Genomic DNA, 20,100 nt, shown 5'->3' with positions numbered 1-20,100 from the left:
TCAGAAATAACCTGGCCTAAGCCCCCTGATGGCAGGCTAGACCTCGATGTGGCAGGATTATATGCAATGGCAAGTGTGGAAAGATGTGGGTATGAATAGAGGGGGCTGACCTTGCCACACCCACCTGCATGGGGTTGTCCAGCATGTGTTCTAGACCAGCCAGCAGAGGGCAGCCTATAACAAAAACAACTAGGGCAATGTTATTTTACAAAATGTGAACTCTGATCCGGAACCTTTCTCCGCAGGGTGCATGATTTGCCTGGGACAGTCAACCTTCCTACGTTTTAACCACCCTGCTGAGGCCCAGTGGATGCGCAGCATGATCCCGGCAGGGGCGAGGAGTCCAGCAGCACCCTACGGACACAGCACAGGTAATTATGGGTAAATGTGCACGCGCAAGACAACTTGGGTCAGTGTTTGGAGTAGCCAGGTGTGTCATTTGGTAAGAAAGTCCAGTCTTCTCCTTATTCAATATACAAAGTTACTCATGAATTTGATTCTCAAGGCTAAAAGTTTTAATAACAAATATAACAGGGAAATTCATACAAGAACAGAGATGGTGGATTTTGGCTATAGAGAACATCTTATGGCAGGGCATTAGGTACGTTTTTAGAAATTCTGTGGTAAAGGTCTAAGGTCTTGAAAAGCCCAAATACAGTTCAGTTTTCACCACTCGAGATTGGCTGGTTTCCTAATTTATACCCCCTGGATATTGCTGGGTTTGTTTTTAGCTTCCATTATGTCATCGGTATGATCAACAACGCTTTTTCGTCGAGATTTGTGAAGAGATTGAGTTTTTCCATCTGTGAGCGCTGGGATGTCCAGCGTAAACCCGGAACGCCTGGATTCTTGCCAGATTTGTCGTAAAACCACAGAGTATGCAAATGAGTCTCATTTATATTTATTATATGGAAATTTATCTTACATGAATGGCTTGATTTGATCTATATCCGGCTTCACTGGAGATAGGTTGGACACCCATGTTCTGGTACGTCTGTTTTTGCAGGCATACACTTCGGATTGTAACCAGCAATGCTTCTGCGAATTTCAGCGTGGTTCAGCCCAATTTCCCACTGAAAATTCCTGTCAAGGGCCAAGGTTTTTCCGGTAATCAGAAGGAGGCAGACTCCCATCTTATTCACCGTCTAGACACAAATATGCCAGTTGAACTTCCTGAGGTCAAAGGTCATGTGTACCACCACTGTGATTAGCTATGGGGGTTTTTGCCCGAATGCCTCCACAGACCTACTCCAAGATGCATAACACTGCACACCAGCTCTCCACAAGCCCAGATTCCACTAGAGGTAGTTGAGACTTTTTTGGAGATGAACTTGTTTTTTCTGGATTTTTTCCCCTGTTTTTACCTCCCTCAGGGCAGGAAGTGCAGCAGTAGATTGGATAAACTGTTGTCTTTAGGCTGTAAGGTCAGGGCAGACATCACTCTGCGTCCAAATATTACTGAACCCTTAATTTTCTGCTTAGTGTACAGTGGATTTCAGAAACAATAGTTCAAAAGTTAAAATGCAAATCAGTGTTTTTTCTTCCAAAATGACTTAATGATTTTTTGCTATTTTGACCCAGTATCACCCTCGCAATGTTCTCCTTAATTCTGTAATTACCGAATCCAGTTTTTATACTCCTAAATAACTTAAGTTAAGGACGGAAAAGGGCTTGCCTTTTTGATTCATAAATATACATTAGAAAAACATTGCCGACTATTTCTTTGGTTAAAACGTACATCTGTGTATGTAAAAGCTTTTCTGTATGATAGGAAAATGAATACTCGCTAATTATTTTTCTTTTTTTGCCGGTCACTTTGCTACATACTTCTGATTAACTTAAAAAAATTCTGCTGTTTGAAGCAAAGAGTCAAAAATGTTAAACTACCCCAATTTGTGAAATTGTCAAGTTTTTAGTTGTGCAAAATTTCACCCACAAGGATGGAAGGAGTTGTGTGACAGGAATTCTGGTCAACCCTAATCTTGACCCCAGGTTTCTTCTTCAAGTCTCTTCACCCCCTCCCAAGCTGTTCACTAGATGCAATTTGGGATACCGATTCTGTTCCGCTGTTTAATCCGCAGTCTGGCTTGGTCAAGTAACTCCCTTCTTTACTTTCTGTGACCCTAATTCTCTGATGACCAATTGTTTCATCTTATGTTCGGTTGCTGCGTCACCATCGATGCCTGAATAGTCAACACATAACCATAAAACTCGTACACCGCCGTAGTGTCCACCAGACCAACCCTGGGAGTTATCCAAAGACAACGTCCTGAATGATCATCACCATTCTTACAAAATAAGTCTGTTTGTGGGTTCCGCACTACCGTCACAGTGTCACCACCCATTCAGCAACATCCATTTTTTCACTTGCATATTCCCATTTATCCACCTCCTGTTCAGCACTACAGAGCACAGTCTTTCTGATGTTATAGTTCACCTTTCAAACCGGGGGGGTACACCTATCTTTCAAGTGTTCGTCAGCAGTCTGTTGACTTTCCCCAACTTTGGAAACTCCAGTTTGGGGTAGGTTTGGGAGTTCCAGTATGGTCCTCTGCTGCCTAGTAAAGTAGGGGTAAATTTCCTCTTGTACTTGTATCTTCTTACAGAGTTTTGATCTAGGCTCAGATACCTCCATACTTTATGTGTAAACAAGCCTGCTCCAAGATGCCCGCCATCAAAGTTATTTCTTGTTTATGGTTCAGTGAGGGGTGAGGCACATTAATCCAGAAATCCGCCAAACAACTGACTTAGAACCCCATTGTTCAGAGCCACTTCATCATTCAGTGTGTCCTTGGTCCTTCCTGCGAAGATGGGCAGTCTGGGCGGCCTGTAGGCCATATCTTCAGGTTCCACCCAATTTCTTTTCCTGCCACCGCTTCCTGACTTCCCCAGGTATTGGGCTTTGTTAATTTAGATATAATGGTCTCTCTCTCACACAATTTTTTTTTAACTTGCATTCCCCTTGGTCGTCTATCCAATAAATGGTTTTACTCCGAGAATGGGACTCGGTCATGCAAGGTGTGCTTGGCAGGCACGAAGTACGTCTGCGATCGTAGTATGACACCAGGCTCTTCTTGCTGGACAATTTGATGGTTTTAACAGTTATAAATGCAGCAACGGCGACTCTATCCCTAAGAACATGGATTGCATTATACACAGAAATAAAATTTCTTATCCTTTGGGTAAATTCTGATCATCACCCATAGTAAGAGTATATTCCTATGGGTGACTTTGCCAAATCCATAGTGCACATCATATGGATTTATAAAAACAAGTGTCGGGAGAAAGTAGACATGAGACTCAAATAATTAAATATACCATGAGTATATTTTGTTAAAGCAAAAGAATCTCAAGTGGGTGCTACAAGTACAATCAATCAACAATCCAGTGATGGCACCGTCAGAAGTGAGCCGCACATGCACAGACTGAGGAAAAAAACACAAAGATAAAAATCGTAATGCCTGTAACTTTGTATCGAAAAGGCACATGCCGACCTACTATCTCTGCCAATGCTTGTTTGGATTGGTGCTCCTGCCATCACGAAGCATGCATGTAGAATGCACTGGTGCCATCTTGTAATAGTAGGAAAAACCATGTAAACATTGTGATGCACCGGTGGATTATTTATTTATTTTGGGCCACCTGTGGCGTTATTTATTTTACTATACCATTCCAGCATTACCAATGGCTATTTCAGGACAATAATATACAAATAAAGTGCACAACAGCATGTAAATGAGAGACAAGTGGCCTGGTAGCACTCTGCAGCCACTCAGCCCTCCCCCCAAAATATATATATATATATATATATATTTTTTAGGGCTCGCCTGCTGATGCGCTTCAGCGCATAGCTGGCGAAGCTCTATAGGGGCTTATCCAGTGTTTATCCACCACTGGCGATTCCACTGGCGATTCCTTCAAGTGCATGTGCTTTTTAGGTCATTGCGCTTGCGCAAGCCCTAAAAAGCGCGTGCACAATGCCACCAGCCGCCTGCCTGCCTGCCTCGCATTACCACATCAAAGGCAGCCCTCCGAGCGCATTTCTCACCCCCTAATTATTCACGGCCGGCCGGCAGGCACATCAAAGGCTGCTGCTGCCGTGACTCGCATTTCTCCTCCCTCCTCCCCTATCACTGCCCAGGCCGGCCGTACTTTCTCTTTACAAGGGCGCCCATTCCTGAATCACTTGAAATCTCTCCACATTATTTGCATTTTGTTAATTAAAAAAATTAACTACAACACAGCGTTGCACATTTTTCTCGACTTCGGAAGGATGAGTCCCAATCTCATTTGTACAAAGTGTTGTAATGGGATTATTGGAGAGTTAGAGAAACGTGCTCACAAGTTACATTTTTATGCAAATCATCTGAGTAAATAAACAATAGCATGGTGCCGTTTGCGTCCTTGACTTGATCTGGTTTTTATTTTTATTTTGCTATTATTCTCACAAAGGCTAAGAAGGTCTGCCTACTTTAGTATTAAGTGCTATACGTCGCATAAGCAACAGCTAACCATTCACTCACCCACGCAACGCCACTCACCCACGCAACGCCACTCACCCACGCAACGCCACTCACCCACGCAACGCCACTCACCCACGCAACGCCACTCACCCACGCAACGCCACTCACACACGCAACGCCACTCACACACGCAACGCCACTCACCCACGCAACGCCACTCACCCACGCAACGCCACTCACCCACGCAACGCCACTCACCCACGCAACGCCACTCACCCACGCAACGCCACTCACCCACGCAACGCCACTCACCCACGCAACGCCACTCACACACGCAACGCCACACACACACGCAACGCCACTCACACACGCAACGCCACACACACACGCAACGCCACACACGCAACGCCACACACGCAACGCCACACACGCAACGCCACACACGCAACGCCACACACACGCAACGCCACACACACATGCAACGCCACTCACACATGCAACGCCACTCACACACGCAACGCCACTCACACACGCAACGCCACTCACACACGCAACGCCACTCACACACGCAACGCCACTCACACACGCAACGCCACTCACCCACGCAACGCCACTCACCCACGCAACGCCACTCACCCACGCAACGCCACTCACCCACGCAACGCCACTCAGCCACGCAACGCCACTCAGCCACGCAACGCCACTCAGCCACGCAACGCCACTCAGCCACGCAACGCCACTCACCCACGCAACGCCACTCACCCACGCAACGCCACTCACCCACGCAACGCCACTCACCCACGCAACGCCACTCACACACGCAACGCCACTCACACACGCAACGCCACACACACACGCAACGCCACACACACACGCAACGCCACACACACACGCAACGCCACACACACACGCAACGCCACACACACACGCAACGCCACACACACACGCAACGCCACTCACACACGCAACGCCACTCACCCACGCAACGCCACTCACCCACGCAACGCCACTCACCCACGCAACGCCACTCACCCACGCAACGCCACTCACCCACGCAACGCCACTCACCCACGCAACGCCACTCACCCACGCAACGCCACTCACCCACGCAACGCCACTCACCCACGCAACGCCACACACACACGCAATGCCACTCACCCACGCAACGCCACTCACCCACGCAACGCCACTCACCCACGCAACGCCACACACACACGCAACGCCACACACACACGCAACGCCACACACACACGCAACGCCACACACGCAACGCCACTCACCCACGCAACGCCACTCACCCACGCAACGCCACTCACCCACGCAACGCCACACACACACGCAACGCCACACACACACGCAACGCCACTCACACATGCAACGCCACACACGCAACGCCACTCACCCACGCAACGCCACTCACCCACGCAACGCCACTCACCCACGCAACGCCACTCACCCACGCAACGCCACTCACCCACGCAATGCCACTCATCCACGCAACGCCACTCATCCACGCAACGCCACTCATCCATTTGCAAAACGAAAAATGTCAAACTCTTCTATTGCGAGACCTATTGCATTTTCAATGCTTGTTTTAAGGTGGGACTGGTAATTGGTGGGGGAGCTCCAGAGAGTAACTAACGAGCTGGAGGAATGAGTGTTGAAGGAGGTAAAGCCAGTGCATGTGTATGTAGCAATGATGAAAGCCATTTTACTTTTCTGGTGTTCACATCTCTGAAATGTCATAGGCTGATATCAACACTAACGAACCTGTGTGTCAGCCAGTGTCCAAAGCCAGCCAGCCAAAGTAGCCAATGGCTGGAAGGGGCTGCCCAAAAACCTCTTTCTGTGTATGTATCTGCATATGTTGTGGTGTGTGATGACAGTAGCCCTCGCCAGACAGCTAAAGCTATCTGTGGGTTAGACACAAAAAATAAATGGCTGCTGAATAATTTAAATGCTGATGCAGACTGGAAAGAATCACAGTATTGGAGAAGGAGTGAATCCCCTCCACTGCATTCTCATTAGATGAGAGGCACATATTGCAAGACAGCTTTGCCCTCTGTACTGTCTCTTACGTCTAAAATAACTCTCTGGGGACATTGTTGTCTTGCCTCATTTAAAATAACGTGCAATGCCATTCGGATTTTAACCTTTATTGTCTTTTTTTGTCACTCACAAATACGTGCGACACACCTCTCATTGTGAGATCACTGCATTGTTGATTTTTTTTGTTCCTGTACCACCTTTTTAAGGTCTTTTTGCTGTTACTAAATATATAATCATGGTATTCTCAAGTATTTTGCTGGATCGAAAGCCTATTTTTTTTAATAACATTGATTAATAGCAATTAATACATGATTTGTCCTAAATCACTGTGTGGCGTCCCTCCAACTACTTATGGTAATCCAGATTTAACAGATGGAAACCTGTTCTATAGCAGTAAATAGTGGTTTACCTGCATACATGGTCCATGCCTGTCTAATGATTGTCTGTGCTTGCCTGCTGCTTAGAGAAACGGCCCAGTTCCTGCTTCAATTGTTGTGTGTACCTGCCTGCTACCTGCAGTTAAGACGGCCATACCTACAAAAGGCTTATATAGTTAACTGCTGGACCTGCATGAATGGCTCCTGAACCTGCATTAAAGGCCTACACTATTGGCCCGTGCCTGCACCAGTAGTAGTTGTTTCAGCATGCTGCCTCCATTTATTATGCCCCTCTCTGCTCTTGTTTGCAGTACCTTCTTGCTCCCTGCACTCATTGCTTCCCTCTCTGCACTGCTGCTTGCAGTACCTGCTTGCTGTCTGCATTCATTGTGCCCCTCTCTGCACTGCTGCTTGCTGATCCTGCTTGCTGTCTGCATTCATTGTGCACCCGCTCTGCTTTTTGCAGTACCTGCATGCTGCCTGCATTCATTGCACCCCTCTCTGCTCTGCTGCTTACTGCCTGCATTCATTGCGCCCCTCGCTGCACTGCTGTTTGCAGTACCTCCTTGCTGCCTCCATTCATTGCGCCTCTCTCAGCACTGCTGCTTGCCGCCTGCATTAATTGTGTCCCTCTCTGTACTTCTGTTTGCAGTACCTGCTTGCTGTCTGCATCCATTGCACCCCTCTCTGCTCTGCTACTTGCTGCCTGCATTAATTGCACCCGCTCTGTTGTTTACAGTACCCGCATGCTGCCTGCATTCATTGCGCCCCTCACTGCACTTCAGTTTGAAGTACCTGCTTGCTGTCTGCATCCATTGCACCCCTCTCTGCTCTGCTACTTGCTGCCTGCATTCATTGCACCCGCTCTGTTGTTTACAGTACCCGCATGCTGCCTGCATTCATTGCGCCCCTCACTGCACTTCAGTTTGAAGTACCTGCTTGCTGTCTGCATTCATTGCACCCCTCTCTGCTCTGCTACTTGCTGCCTGCATTCATTGCACCTGCTCTGTTGTTTACAGTACCCGCATGCTGCCTGCATTCATTGCGCCCCTCACTGCACTGCTGTTTGCAGTACCTGCTTGCTGTCTGCATTCATTGCACCCCTCTCTGCTCTGCTACTTGCTGCCTGCATTCATTGCACCCGCTCTGTTGTTTACAGTACCTGCATGCTGCCTGTATTCATTGCGCCCCTCACTGCACTGCTGTTTGCAGTACCTCCTTGCTGTCTGCATTCATTGCACCCCTCTCTGCTCTGCTACTTGCTGCCTGTATTCATTGCGCCCCTCACTGCACTGCTGTTTGCAGTACCTCCTTGCTGCCTCCATTCATTGCGCCTCTCTCAGCACTGCTGCTTGCCGCCTGCATTAATTGTGTCCCTCTCTGTACTTCTGTTTGCAGTACCTGCATGCTGCTTGCATTATTGCGCCCTTCTCTGCACTTCAGTTTGCAGTACCTGCTTGCTGTCTGCATCCATTGCACCCCTCTCTGCTACTTGCTGCTTGCATTCATTGCACCCGCTCTGTTGTTTACAGTACCTGCTTGCTGCCTGCATTCATTGCACCCGCTCTGTTGTTTACAGTACCTGCTTGCTGCCTGCATTCATTGCGCCCGTCTGCGCTGCTGCTTGCAGTACCTGCATGCTCTCTGCATTATTGGCTGTGTTCTAATAACTGATGTGCCTGTACTAATGTTGGCTTCAAGCTTCTAACCTAAAGGCGGGAACATGGTGGTGCACGCTGCTTCCAGGAATGCAGCCAACGGGAGCAGAGGGCTACGCATTACAGGGTCCCGTGGGCACCACCCACCACTCTAGGAGCTGCTTGAGTGCCTAGGACTGCCCCTCTCCTCTCACTCGCACACACAGTTGCACTAACAATGTAAGCCTTTCTTTTTTCTTTTTCTTTTTTAAGTGGACCAGTCCTGTTCAGGCATTGGAGGGCTGTCAATAGCAATTTGTTGGCATGTTGTATGTGTGGCATGCATTGCTGAATGCAACTGCTAAATGGTTAAAGCTTGCAGACGAAAGAAACCTCTCTAGAGCAACTCTTTCAGTTGCACAAATGGGTTGCAGCACGTACCATATCTGAATCAAATACCATAAATGCGAATAAGTGATGTAAATATCTCGTATGTCCGGTAACATTTGCCTCATATCTTGGGTGATGCTCACGCCCCGTCTCAACCACCAGATAAGCAGTGTACTGGTGTGCTTTCTTTTACTCCATACAGTCATCCAGATTCTCCCAACAGAATAATAGGGTGTAACAGGTAGAGAGAGCTCTCCCCACACTGCACCTGTGCTGCTCTAACGGGTACTGATGAGTAACGCCAGCAGTGACGTTCTGTATGAAGGAGTAATACTGATGCTGCTGCCTGATCTGATGAGGGGCTTGAAGGTTAAAAAACATAGTTAATCTACTTGAATTTCCATCTACAAAGAGGATTGAGTTAAGCAAAAAATATACACATGATCTAAAATTAAGAATACATGTTTCATTTTTTAACCGCTTAAAATACTCCCATTAGGATTAAGGATGACTTTTTCACTCTTCTAAAGAACGTCAGTTTGATCCCAAATTCCAGAAATAGATAGCGAAAAACTCCAACTTAAAACCATTCTCCAGAATCCCATCTACTTTTAAAACTTCGTAAAGGATGTAACCAGATGGATGCTGCCTATTTAGCCAGGAACCTTTTGTGAGTAAAGTACCACAATCTTTCACCTTAGACAATGAAAAGACATTATAGATGACAGTAAGGGGAGACTCAATATTCCGTAGGCTTGTTAACTAGGAAGACCATTTTAATATGGCTAACACCATGCTTGATTTTAAGTTCCAAAGGCCAACATTTTTATTACGTCTTTCCAGTCAACAGAGCATGTGCTGTCGCTGTGAAGAGGTATTGTTTACAATAAAAGGCTTGGAGCCCACCCATTGCTTACTATTCATTGGCTTCATTGTCACCCTTATTTGCTACCTCCTAATTGGCCAGTGTGAATTGGGTGTCCATTCCATTTCTTTCTGTGGAGCATGGACCAAGCACAGATTGCTTCCTCTTGATTAGTGTCCATCCACTGGTCAGCTGTGATTTAGGTACAATTTCCTCCTTTCCCACTCACGCCTTCTCTATGTTACTTCTTCCCTCTCCCGCCACACCTTCTCTGTTTTGCTGCCCTCGTCCCTCCATCCCTCATTGTCACTGCTTGCTGTACCCCCCAAGGCCCTTCCCTGCTTGCCCGTCTCATTAGAAGAAAATCACTATGGTGCCAGCACTGGCTATGTCTTAGTACTTTTTCTAACTTTACTTTTAGCCATGAGGCACAGCCCCGCTGCTGTACATGGCTAAAAGACATTGGCAAAGCCAATAGTTCTCATATAGGCGAGACTGTTTGCTTTGCCAATACTTTTTTTTAGTTCCGCTGTTCTTCGTTGCACTAGTATGCATCAGCAGTGCCTTTTTAATAGATTGCTCACAAAGAACATTTACAGAGTACCTTTTTTCTTGTTGTTTATGGTTGCAGCTTTCTAGATAAGGGGCTCGCAAACCTGTGCAACTGTCTCTCTCTCTCTCTCTGAAATTGAGCTAACCATGCTGTTCAGTAAGAACCCCATTGGTTGTGTTGATGCATAGGTCCACAACCACCTTTTTTGGTGACACGCTTCATAAAATGTTTGACATTTTTAGTGTGCTTAACCCCTTCGACGCTCATGACGAGCTGGGCTCGTCATGAGGTAGCCTCCTCGCACGCTCATGACGAGCCCAGCTCGTCATGTAAAGTGCGCTTTCGCAAAATCCAGCGTACGGGGGGGAATCATGCCGCACGCATGCGGTTAAGGGAGAGTACTGGGGCCATTACTTATCTCCTTAAGCTGTGAGACTCTGCTTCTAAGGCTCACACGATAGAAGTGAAGGTTGTTTTCTAAAATCTAGGCTTGCAAGACACAACAGGTCTTGTTTCCCAGATGATGCACACTGCCCTGAATGGTGTTTTTTTTCTGAGTAACAGAGCCATGTAGGGAATACCTTTGTAGGTTATACTTGCTGTTTTGAACCTGCCTCTGTGGTGAAGCAGCACCGGGAGATTAAGAGAGGTGTTATTTGGAAATAATGCTGTGAGCTCCTCTGCGCGTTGCTGCATGTTGAGCAGTTCCCTCTGTTTTTCCAGTAAAACCATAGTGGGGGCAAACACCAAGATATTCCCCCCTTCCCCACACAAAGCCTCATTGAGAAGACCAACTGTTCACGGTGGTAGAGTTTGTGCTTCTTTAAATCCTGTTGTATGCCTGTCGCTCAGCTGCAGAGCTCCTTCTGAACCAGGGGGGTCCCAGTCTCTGGAGGGTAGAGCTCCTTCTGAACCAGGGCGGTCCCTGTCTCTGGAGGGTAGATCTGATTCTTACACAGTAGTCTCCTGTCTCATGAGTCCAAAGATTCTTTTCATCCAGTGGTTTTCTTGCCTGGTGAGGCCAGAGCTCCTGCTAACAGTCGTGTTTTATTCTTCTCTTGCAGGGTCCCAGAGTCTGGTGAATGGCAATCACCAGGGTTCCATCCATGACGTGTCCAGGGCATCCGCCTCCGAGAGGCCCCCGGGTGTCCACAGCTCCCTGGTCAGCTCCATCGAGAAGGACTTGCAGGACATCATGGACTCGCTGGTAATAGAAGAGCCAACCACGTCCAGTGGGAAGAAGGTGGCCGCCTCCGGGGCCCAGACTCCGCTTGCCCCCATGGTGAATGGAGGCGGCCGCTACCTCCTGTCGCCGCCGGTCAGCCCTGGCTCTATGTCCGTGGGGTCCAGCTATGACAACGCCTCACCTCCATTTTCCCCGCTCTCCTCCCCGTCGGCTGCCAGCAGTGGAAGTGGGGGCAGCCACTGCTCGGGGGGCCACGAGCGCGGCCCCCCAATGCCTCCGATGGTGCCAGTCCGCTCTTCGAGTTACAGCCACGTCATACAGCCAAAGGTGCTCCCTCCGAGCGGGGGGCAGCGGGTCCCTGAGAGCCCACGGGCACAGCGGCGGGTGGCACAGGAAAGCCCTCCTAGTCCCACGTTGGGTAGACGAGCCTTGTATTCGGAGAGCACCATCCACTCTACATTCACTGAAACCCGAAAACCCTCTGAAAGCTTGAGGCCAGCCTTCCAGAGCTCACCGGTGCCCACTGTTTCCATCACACCCACTGACAGCGGGCGCAGCCAAGCACCTGGTGTCCCCGGCAGCCCCAGGATGGGTCCAAAAGTCCCCCCTCAGCCATCTCCGAGGTCAAACATGGCATCACTGCAGGACAGGCCTCCTAGCCCATTGAGGGAACCCCGAGAGATGGCTCTGGAGAGGCAGGCTGCCTCAAGCCCGTCCCGCCAGATGCTGAACTCAGCCCGAGGCCTTGGGTCGGTGGACACAGCAGGGTTCATGCATGCCAACCATGGCGGCCGGTCCATGCAGCCATCCGAGAGCCCGCGTGTGGTCCGGAGACACCCAGAGAGCATGCGAGAGCTGCCCCCGCTTAGCCCCTCTGTGGCACGGCGAGCTACGCCAGCAGTGACTCTCACCCCGGTGCCAAGCTCCCAGCACACGAGGAGCCACCAGGACAGCTCTGCGCAGCAGGGCAAAGGGATCCGGGACGTGCCCGAGAGCCCTCGGCTGAGGCGCAGAGCTGGTAGTGGGACCGCCGGGTTCTCGGACGATGGCCCCTTCAGTGGGAGGCCGGGAAGGGACAGGAGCCCTTCACCAACCTTCCACAGCAGCGACCCACCAACCCACCGGCGGCCAAGCTTTGGCACCACTCTGACACCGGCCTACAGCCTGTCCTCGCTGCCATCCCCAAAGCAAAGCCCCCGCATGCAGAGGAAAATGTCGGGGGACATACAGCTGCCCCCCATGAGGCAGCGCAAGAACAGCATATCCGAAATCAGCGACAATGAGGACGACTTGCTGGAGTACCACCGGCGGCAGAGGGAGGAGCGGCTCCGGGAGCAGGAGATGGAGCGCCTGGTGAGTGACGGAAGTTGTGGGTGGTAAGAGAGGGTGCTTAAGGAAGCATGAATAAGGACGGGTAGGTGAAAGGAAGGCTGAAGGGTGGGAGCGAAAGAACAGACTAGGAGGCACACAGTGACACACCATGTAAGCACAGAAATCAGTAGGCAAGTGAGGGCCAGAAAGAGTGTGCGAGAGGGAGGAGCTGAATATTAGGTGGGAGGGGCCTCAAGGTGTGGAAGAGTGTCGGATATGGGGCCGTTGAGACTGAGGAGGAAATGGGCTTACATGGCAGCTGATGGGCCAGTCACTAGTAGTGACAGTACATAAGGTGTGAAGGTATTACACAATCTGTTGTTCTTGTACTTAGTGGCTAAAGCGCAAGGTGCAAAAAAAAACAATTGATGGAGAGAATGCTGATCAGTGTCAAACATTCACCCCAGTACAGAGATCTGGGCCTAAATCCATCTTTTTTTTTGCTCCCCATGCCGTTCCAGTGTAATTGTAGCCCTAGGCAAATCAGTCTTGACCCTGCTTCCCATGGGAACAGTCCAGCGTGAACTGCCAGGCCAGGCCCTCCCTGGACTTGAAACAAGCATCCTGGGACTAGTTTGGCGGCATCCCCCCATATCAGCCAGGCTAGCTTGACTCTAGTTTTTTTTTTTTTTTGTAGAGTTTTATATAGCGCGAACTAGACCCGAACTGAATCAGGTATCTGAGCGCTTTACATAGCACAAGTTATGTTTTTTTTTACATGAGGACACACACTTTCATTTTTAGGCACGGGGAGATTAAGTGATTTTGCCCAGAATCACAGGAGGTTTTGGCGTCGTTACCGAGACTCGAACCCAGATCCCCAGGTCCGAGGTCGAGCGCCTTAGCCGTTAGGCCAACTCCTCTCCTCCTAGTGGCATGGAGAGCACGGGACCCACGTCTGGGCATACCCATCGCACTCGGGGTGACAATTGCAAAAAAAACAATTGATGGAGAGAATGTTGAACAATGCCAAACATTCACCCCAGAACAGACATCTGGACCTAAATCCATCTTTTTTTCATCTCCCCATGCCATTCCAATTTAAATCCAGCCATATGCAAATCAGTCTTTACCCTGCTCCCCATGGGAACAGTCGAGCCCAAAATGCCATGCCAGGTCCTCCCTGGACCAAGAAACAAGCATTCTGGGATGTGCAAGGAGTGCATTGGGGTATGGGAGTTCTGGTCTTTTGTGGGCTTCAACAGACATTGGGAGGGATCGTGGGAGGCCTGGTAGAGCAATAAATGTGGGATATCAGATAAAGATTGATGAGGGCATTTATTATGATTATTGTCTTATATTGCCCTTCCGTGAGGTTTATTATTATTTTTTTTAATTTATTTATAAAGTTTTATATAGCGCGAACTTGATCCCGAAGGATATCAGAGCGCTTTACAATTTGAGGCAAAGGTAACAAATCAGAACATTAGTCTAACATGGGGAATCTAATGGGCAGTATTCTCTGACATCCATCTGGTACATCTCTTTTACCTGCAGCTTGTTAATAGTAGGTATTCATTTTTGAAACCGTATATAAGATATTTTAGATGAAAGAAAGCAAAATAAATAACTTGGAGGTAAAGTGGTCATGGCCGCCTCGGAGGTTTGCTCTGGGAGTACTTGAAATACATAGTCGTTTTAAGGTGTGGTTTTATAGACCATAAAGATATATCGGTTGTGTGAAATCCTTCATATGCCCTTTATTTTTCTTACTCTGGTTCATTATATGTATACAAGTATGAACATTAAATTATGATCCCCACCAAATAATTCTACTTCTGAAAGACATATGATGGTATATACAAACAACTCCATGTAAAAGAATGGAGTTCATAAGGCCTAGACTATGAGTGATTATATACATTACCCAAGTAGCAGCCTTCAGGCACTAGTCAGTCCATGAATGAACACTGACAGAGGTACTCAAACCTGTTCTTAATATCACTCAGTGCAGAGTATTGACGCAATTAATCGTGTTAATTCTGCTTTCTTATCCCAGTGAAGGCCTGAGAGGCAAAAACACTGCATTTCATCACATAGAGAGATCTATTGTAAGAATTTGACATTTCTACATGGTCACCTCATATTGTTTGCCTTTTGCTGGACCCTATATTTTTGCTGGTTTTAGAATCTGTGCACTTTACCCCTGCTAACCAGTGGTAAAGTACCTGCGCTCGCTCCCCCTTTAAACATGGTTTGAATTGGCATATTTTGTCCCAGAAAATAAAGCTAATTTCTTCTTGATGGCCCAAATGTGGTGTTTATTCCAGTTCCTTGACCCACTCTGCTGCAGAGTCTCCTTGGAGTAGAGCTTAAAGGTTTCTGCTTTGTTTAGCGCTGCACAGGGGTTAAAGCATAAGGAATTACAGACCCATCTAGTTGGGTGAAAAAAAGTCTGCATACAGAGTAGTTTTCGGGTTGGAAAATGTTTATTAAGCATGGAAAGGAACAAGGTGATTTCGAAAGAAACAACAGAAATTTGTTACAAATGCACCATAGTACTCAATATTATTTCTAAAAAAATGTTTACTATGCAATCTTTACTCCCTGGATAAAAGACAAACTGATTAATGCAGATAAAATGAAAATATATTAACAGCACGTTGTGCACTTTTAAAAAGTTTTACCAAATCCACCCTGTTTTAATGGTCTCACGGGAAAAAGAAGAGGGAGAGAGACTGGAATATTTCTGAAATTCTACAGTCTCTTTGTGCATTCCTTCCCGGCTGGGACAAGAGGTCTTGTGCTTTTCTTTTGTTCCATATGAGAACTGGTTCGCAACCAAGTATTTGCGCAATTAAAGAGTATTCTGAATATTACATTCTTTCCGTCCTTTCTGGGGCTTTTGGCATCTGAACGACCTACACGTTTCGCTAGCTTGCAAAGACTAAAATTGCTCAGTTTCGAAAGGCGGAGGCATTTATTTCTGCTGCATGGGAATGTGAGGAGTATTTTATTAATTTGTGTTTAGTGCTAGAGAATTAACTCAGTTTTCCATAATGTTTCTCAAGTAAAGTGCGTAGTAGTTGCTTTCGTAATCAACCTCTACACCAAGAAGGTTGGATCTAAGCCAAATGTTTGTGATAGCCGCATACAGCACACTTTTATGTAATAAATATAAATGTAAATCATCTATAAAAGCAGTGATTTATTCTGGGGGGAAAAAGACTCGAATCCAGGACACTGGGACTACTTTGTAACCTGGAATGAGATCTCACTGGAAGTGATAGCATGATGGCTGCTTGGTGTGAAGATTCTCATGACTAATGCACTGTTTCTGCTGTACGGCACAGTATGTGTTTTTTCCTGTTTAGTGCGACGTTCCATAGCATTGATCTTGATTTGAGTAAATGCAAAGAGGGGCATATAGACAATTCTCATAGAGATGCTTTCTTCTGGAACTGAAACCTGAGAGTATGGTTTTCTTTCCCCTCTTTAAGTTGATGGAGACCCACTGGCCTGTGGCGTTGGATTTTGCATGTCTCTGTATACCATAAACCTGTTCTATTATTCAGGATAAACGTTATGTCTATTTTTTGACTTGACAGTTGTAACCATAGACCAAGTTTATGGTTACAACTAAAGAGATGTGTACAAGGAGGCCTTCTTGCACATAATTTGGAGGACAAGTTAAACCCGGAGTCGTGTGAATGTGAATTTTGGATTGAGCTGAAGAGTGTCGCTAGATTTTGAGTTTTGGGACCCCGGTCGGTGCTTCCAAAATTCTCTTTTCATTCCAATATGACTCTACCGCTGACCACAAACTTTTTCAAATGTTTAATTTGTGCATATGCAAGGAATTCCAGTTTGTTTCCGGGGAGGTGCTGCAATTACCTGGGCTCATTGGAAAGTGTACCAGAAGACTGACTTGTAAATAGAAAATTGTGTTAACTTTTTAAGGTTCCTTTATGTAGGTGACAGATTGTTCCTTTTATTTTGAATGTGGATTCCCTACTCCGTTATCTTTTTTAAAATTCTTAAAACGCCATAGGTTTTGTGAATACAAAAGCAATTTACAATTTTGCTTGATCAATTACTGAGATAAGTTGTAAAACTGAAATAAACCATGTTTTAGCTTCCTGCAAATTGGTGGGAGAAAGAACTTTGTTAAGCTGATTGGCTGCCATTGTTTTACCCCTTATGCACAGCAAATTCAAGATCTTATAATTGTCAAGTTGCACAGTGACTCCCTTTATATCATCCTATAATTGCCCTTTTAAAAAAATCTCTTTTCCAAAATTTAACAAAATGGTATAAACTCTTGTGTGTCAAAATATCTACACATGTCCACCTCGCTGATTAAGTTGTAATAATCTACCCAGATCACTATCTCTACCTACTGTCTCTCCATCTCATTGAATTTATAATTTTATGGACTATCGTAGCATGTGCCAGTATCCGGGAATCCCATCACTAGGTAAATGATACAGCCATTTTTGACTTGTGCATTTGTTTGCTGGTCCCATGGCTGGTTTTGTTTGAATGATTATATTAAATTCCAGTATCCAACTTCCATTCCCTAATTTTATATTCACTTTCTAATGTGTTCTTACATTTCTATTGTTCCTGCTATTGCATTTTATTTTTAAGTGCAATTGATACAGTATTTAAGGTTTCAGAAATATTTTTAAGGCATATGGTAGGTCAGTTTAAAAACCAAGTCTGTGGAAATGTCCTTTCTCTGAGGTCTTTCACTCATAATGTTAATTAACAGAATGTTCTTCAGCTCATCAAAGCTTGTATTCTGCTTTTAAGAGGAAGGCTATATTTATTCCAACGTCAGTTCGCTGTATCAATCGGGCCTGTTTTTAAGTCTCGCCTAGCGACTTCTGCTCACTTGCGAGATCTATTGTCATCAGTTTTGCTTCGGAAGCGGGGTGGAAGCTCCACCCATGCTTCCCATTGGCGCGCGTCAAAAATGCTCACAACAAGAGAGGCATGTTTGTTCCCTCACTGTCTCCTGTTTGCCATGCCTGCCTGGACAGGAGATTGTGCACGCGCATCGCGTTTCTTTTGCTCACGGCGGACTCGCCAGAGCTTCGTTAATTACGTGTCATATGTATCGGTTTCATTTTGGTATTGGTGCGCACAATCTTTAAAGTTGCAGGCCAAACAGACAATGCCATAACGTTTATAATACCCCATTTGCTCAACTTTCAAACCTGTACCTTCGTTTATTTGGTCACGTCTTCCTGTGCTCATTTGGGCTACGTCGTACCTGCAACCTGCTTCCGTGTTATGCGTTTAGCATCGGCGTGGGAGAAATGGATGTTATCTCTACGTTTTGCGAGTGAAACAAATAAATCATTGTAAGTATCATTCAGCAAGTGAGAGACATTACTAACTTCTCAAAGCAACAACTTTAGATATTTTACAAGGAAAAACATCACACTGAAACCATGTTACATAGAAGGAAAACATCACCCTCAAACAAAGTTTAGGAGCATTGCGTGACCCCCCTGGGGATCGAACTGGCAACCTTGGTATTCAGAGTGTCGCGCTGTAACCGCTTGATATACCTTGTACGTTCGATGAAACAAATACTCTTTTTAATGCACATGAGCATGCGAAGACAAGTATTGTGACCATGTATGTAAAACACGTATTACAAAACATTTCAAATACCCGTTAGCGCAATGGGAACAACAAATTTTGTGTCGGCCTTACGCTGCCTTTCTGTGCGTAAATCGCTAAATACCATAACATGTACACTAACATGCCACAAAAACATTACATCTTATGACCCACAGCACCACGAACGATTATCCAAACATCGTATGCGGAGGCGACCTCCATTACTGCCGCCTAGACATTTTGGGTCGGTCTAGGGGACTATTTTTCGAATCATGCGAGGCGGCCGCCATTATTTCCCCCTAGACATTTGGCATCCAAGTTCATAGTACCACAATGGCTATATATATGCCCCACCGCTGTGCAAACGAAGGCCTTTTCCCGCCAGCTGGTGCACCGCGACCGGCCATGCGGGCCACCACTTTACTGTGCCTTGTGTGCAGGGTCTTCCATCTTCGTAAGCAGGCCGTGTGTACCTGCAGCTGGAGAACAAGCAAAATTGCATCCCCCCGCTGCACAACCACCATTCCATCGCACACCCTGTTAGGCCGTTGTTCATTACCAGTGACAGAGTTCCAAAAGTTAGCGTATCTTCAACCCATTAAAACGGGCAGCGTTTTAAAATTAAACAGGGTGACATTATGGGTACTCGCTGCGACTCACCTGAACCCATGTGGCACACTCAGAATGTCCGAACCGAATGCGACAACCAGACACAACCCGACGCGCAACAAGCATCCAATACGCACAAGTGACTTGCTTTAAGTACCGCACACTAGCTCAGTGTGTGTCTTTTACTGCGCACTGCCAGCGCTCTGTGTGTAGTGAGAACATTCCACAACCGGACAGTATTGGCGTGTACAAAGCCGGTGTACAGACCATCAAAGCTGTGCGTGTACAGATCCCTCATAGCTGTGCATGTGCAGAATCAGCCCGTGTAGTGAGCTCTTGCTTGATGGTGTGTGCCGGCTGGTTGCTTTTTGGTTGCGTTTCTTTTGCAGTTCTATGTAGCACGAACTAGACCTAAAAGTATTGGAGAAAATTACAAGAAAGCCAGTTACATTGCTCAACAACACATTGCCTATTGGAAGCCTTGGGGAGATTAACTAATTCGCCCAGAAACTCAGGATGGTGAGCCAACGCCGTGACTCTAACATGGTTCCCTAGCTTTCCGCTTAACAGCTCTGGTCATTTCGCCACATCCTTGTACTGACGTTAATGACTTTGGTGACGCTTTAATGCCACACTTGCCAATTACTTTGAATGTACTATTTTCAAATGGATGTATAACAGAAATAATTGAGCAGCTTTAATGTAACACAAATGCATTAAAAACTGTATCTAGACATAATTCTCTAACTATTTACTGCAAACTGCACAGGGCCCAGAGGCTGGCGGTGTAACCCAGACTTGGATAATTGACATCTCTCGCTCCTATTCTGTGGGCGGCCACATGGACCTTCTTGTAGAACAAAACCTTATTTGTCAAGTTTTAAAGGGCGTTTTGTTGCCAAGTGGGATGTGCCTATATTGTCATATTAGTTGCATCCACTTCGCTGTCCGAGACACGTGAAATATGGAAAGTTCACTTATGTCCTATGTTCAGCCTTGTGGCTCCAAAAATGAGATCTTTCTTAA

At 46.6% G+C, this 20,100-nt stretch overlaps 1 protein-coding gene across 10 annotated transcripts in view; it reads left to right on the top strand.

Annotated features, from left to right (window-relative positions):
• Positions 1–20,100, top strand: part of PHLDB1 (pleckstrin homology like domain family B member 1) — a 417,405-nt gene that overhangs the window by 166,553 nt on the left and 230,752 nt on the right. For all 10 annotated transcript variants that reach the window (XM_078682222.1, XM_078682223.1, XM_078682232.1 and 7 more), the window contains 2 exons: positions 246–371; positions 11,399–12,873. In XM_078682222.1, coding sequence (XP_078538348.1) covers positions 246–371; positions 11,399–12,873 — 1,601 coding nt within the window. The remainder of the gene's footprint in view (positions 1–245; positions 372–11,398; positions 12,874–20,100) is intronic.

Source organism: Lissotriton helveticus, chromosome 3_1 (assembly GCF_964261635.1).
Source record: "Lissotriton helveticus chromosome 3_1, aLisHel1.1, whole genome shotgun sequence".
Classification (NCBI taxonomy): Eukaryota; Metazoa; Chordata; class Amphibia; order Caudata; family Salamandridae; genus Lissotriton; species Lissotriton helveticus.
Note: the sequence above shows the minus strand (reverse complement) of the source record. Positions and strands in the feature narration are given on the sequence as shown.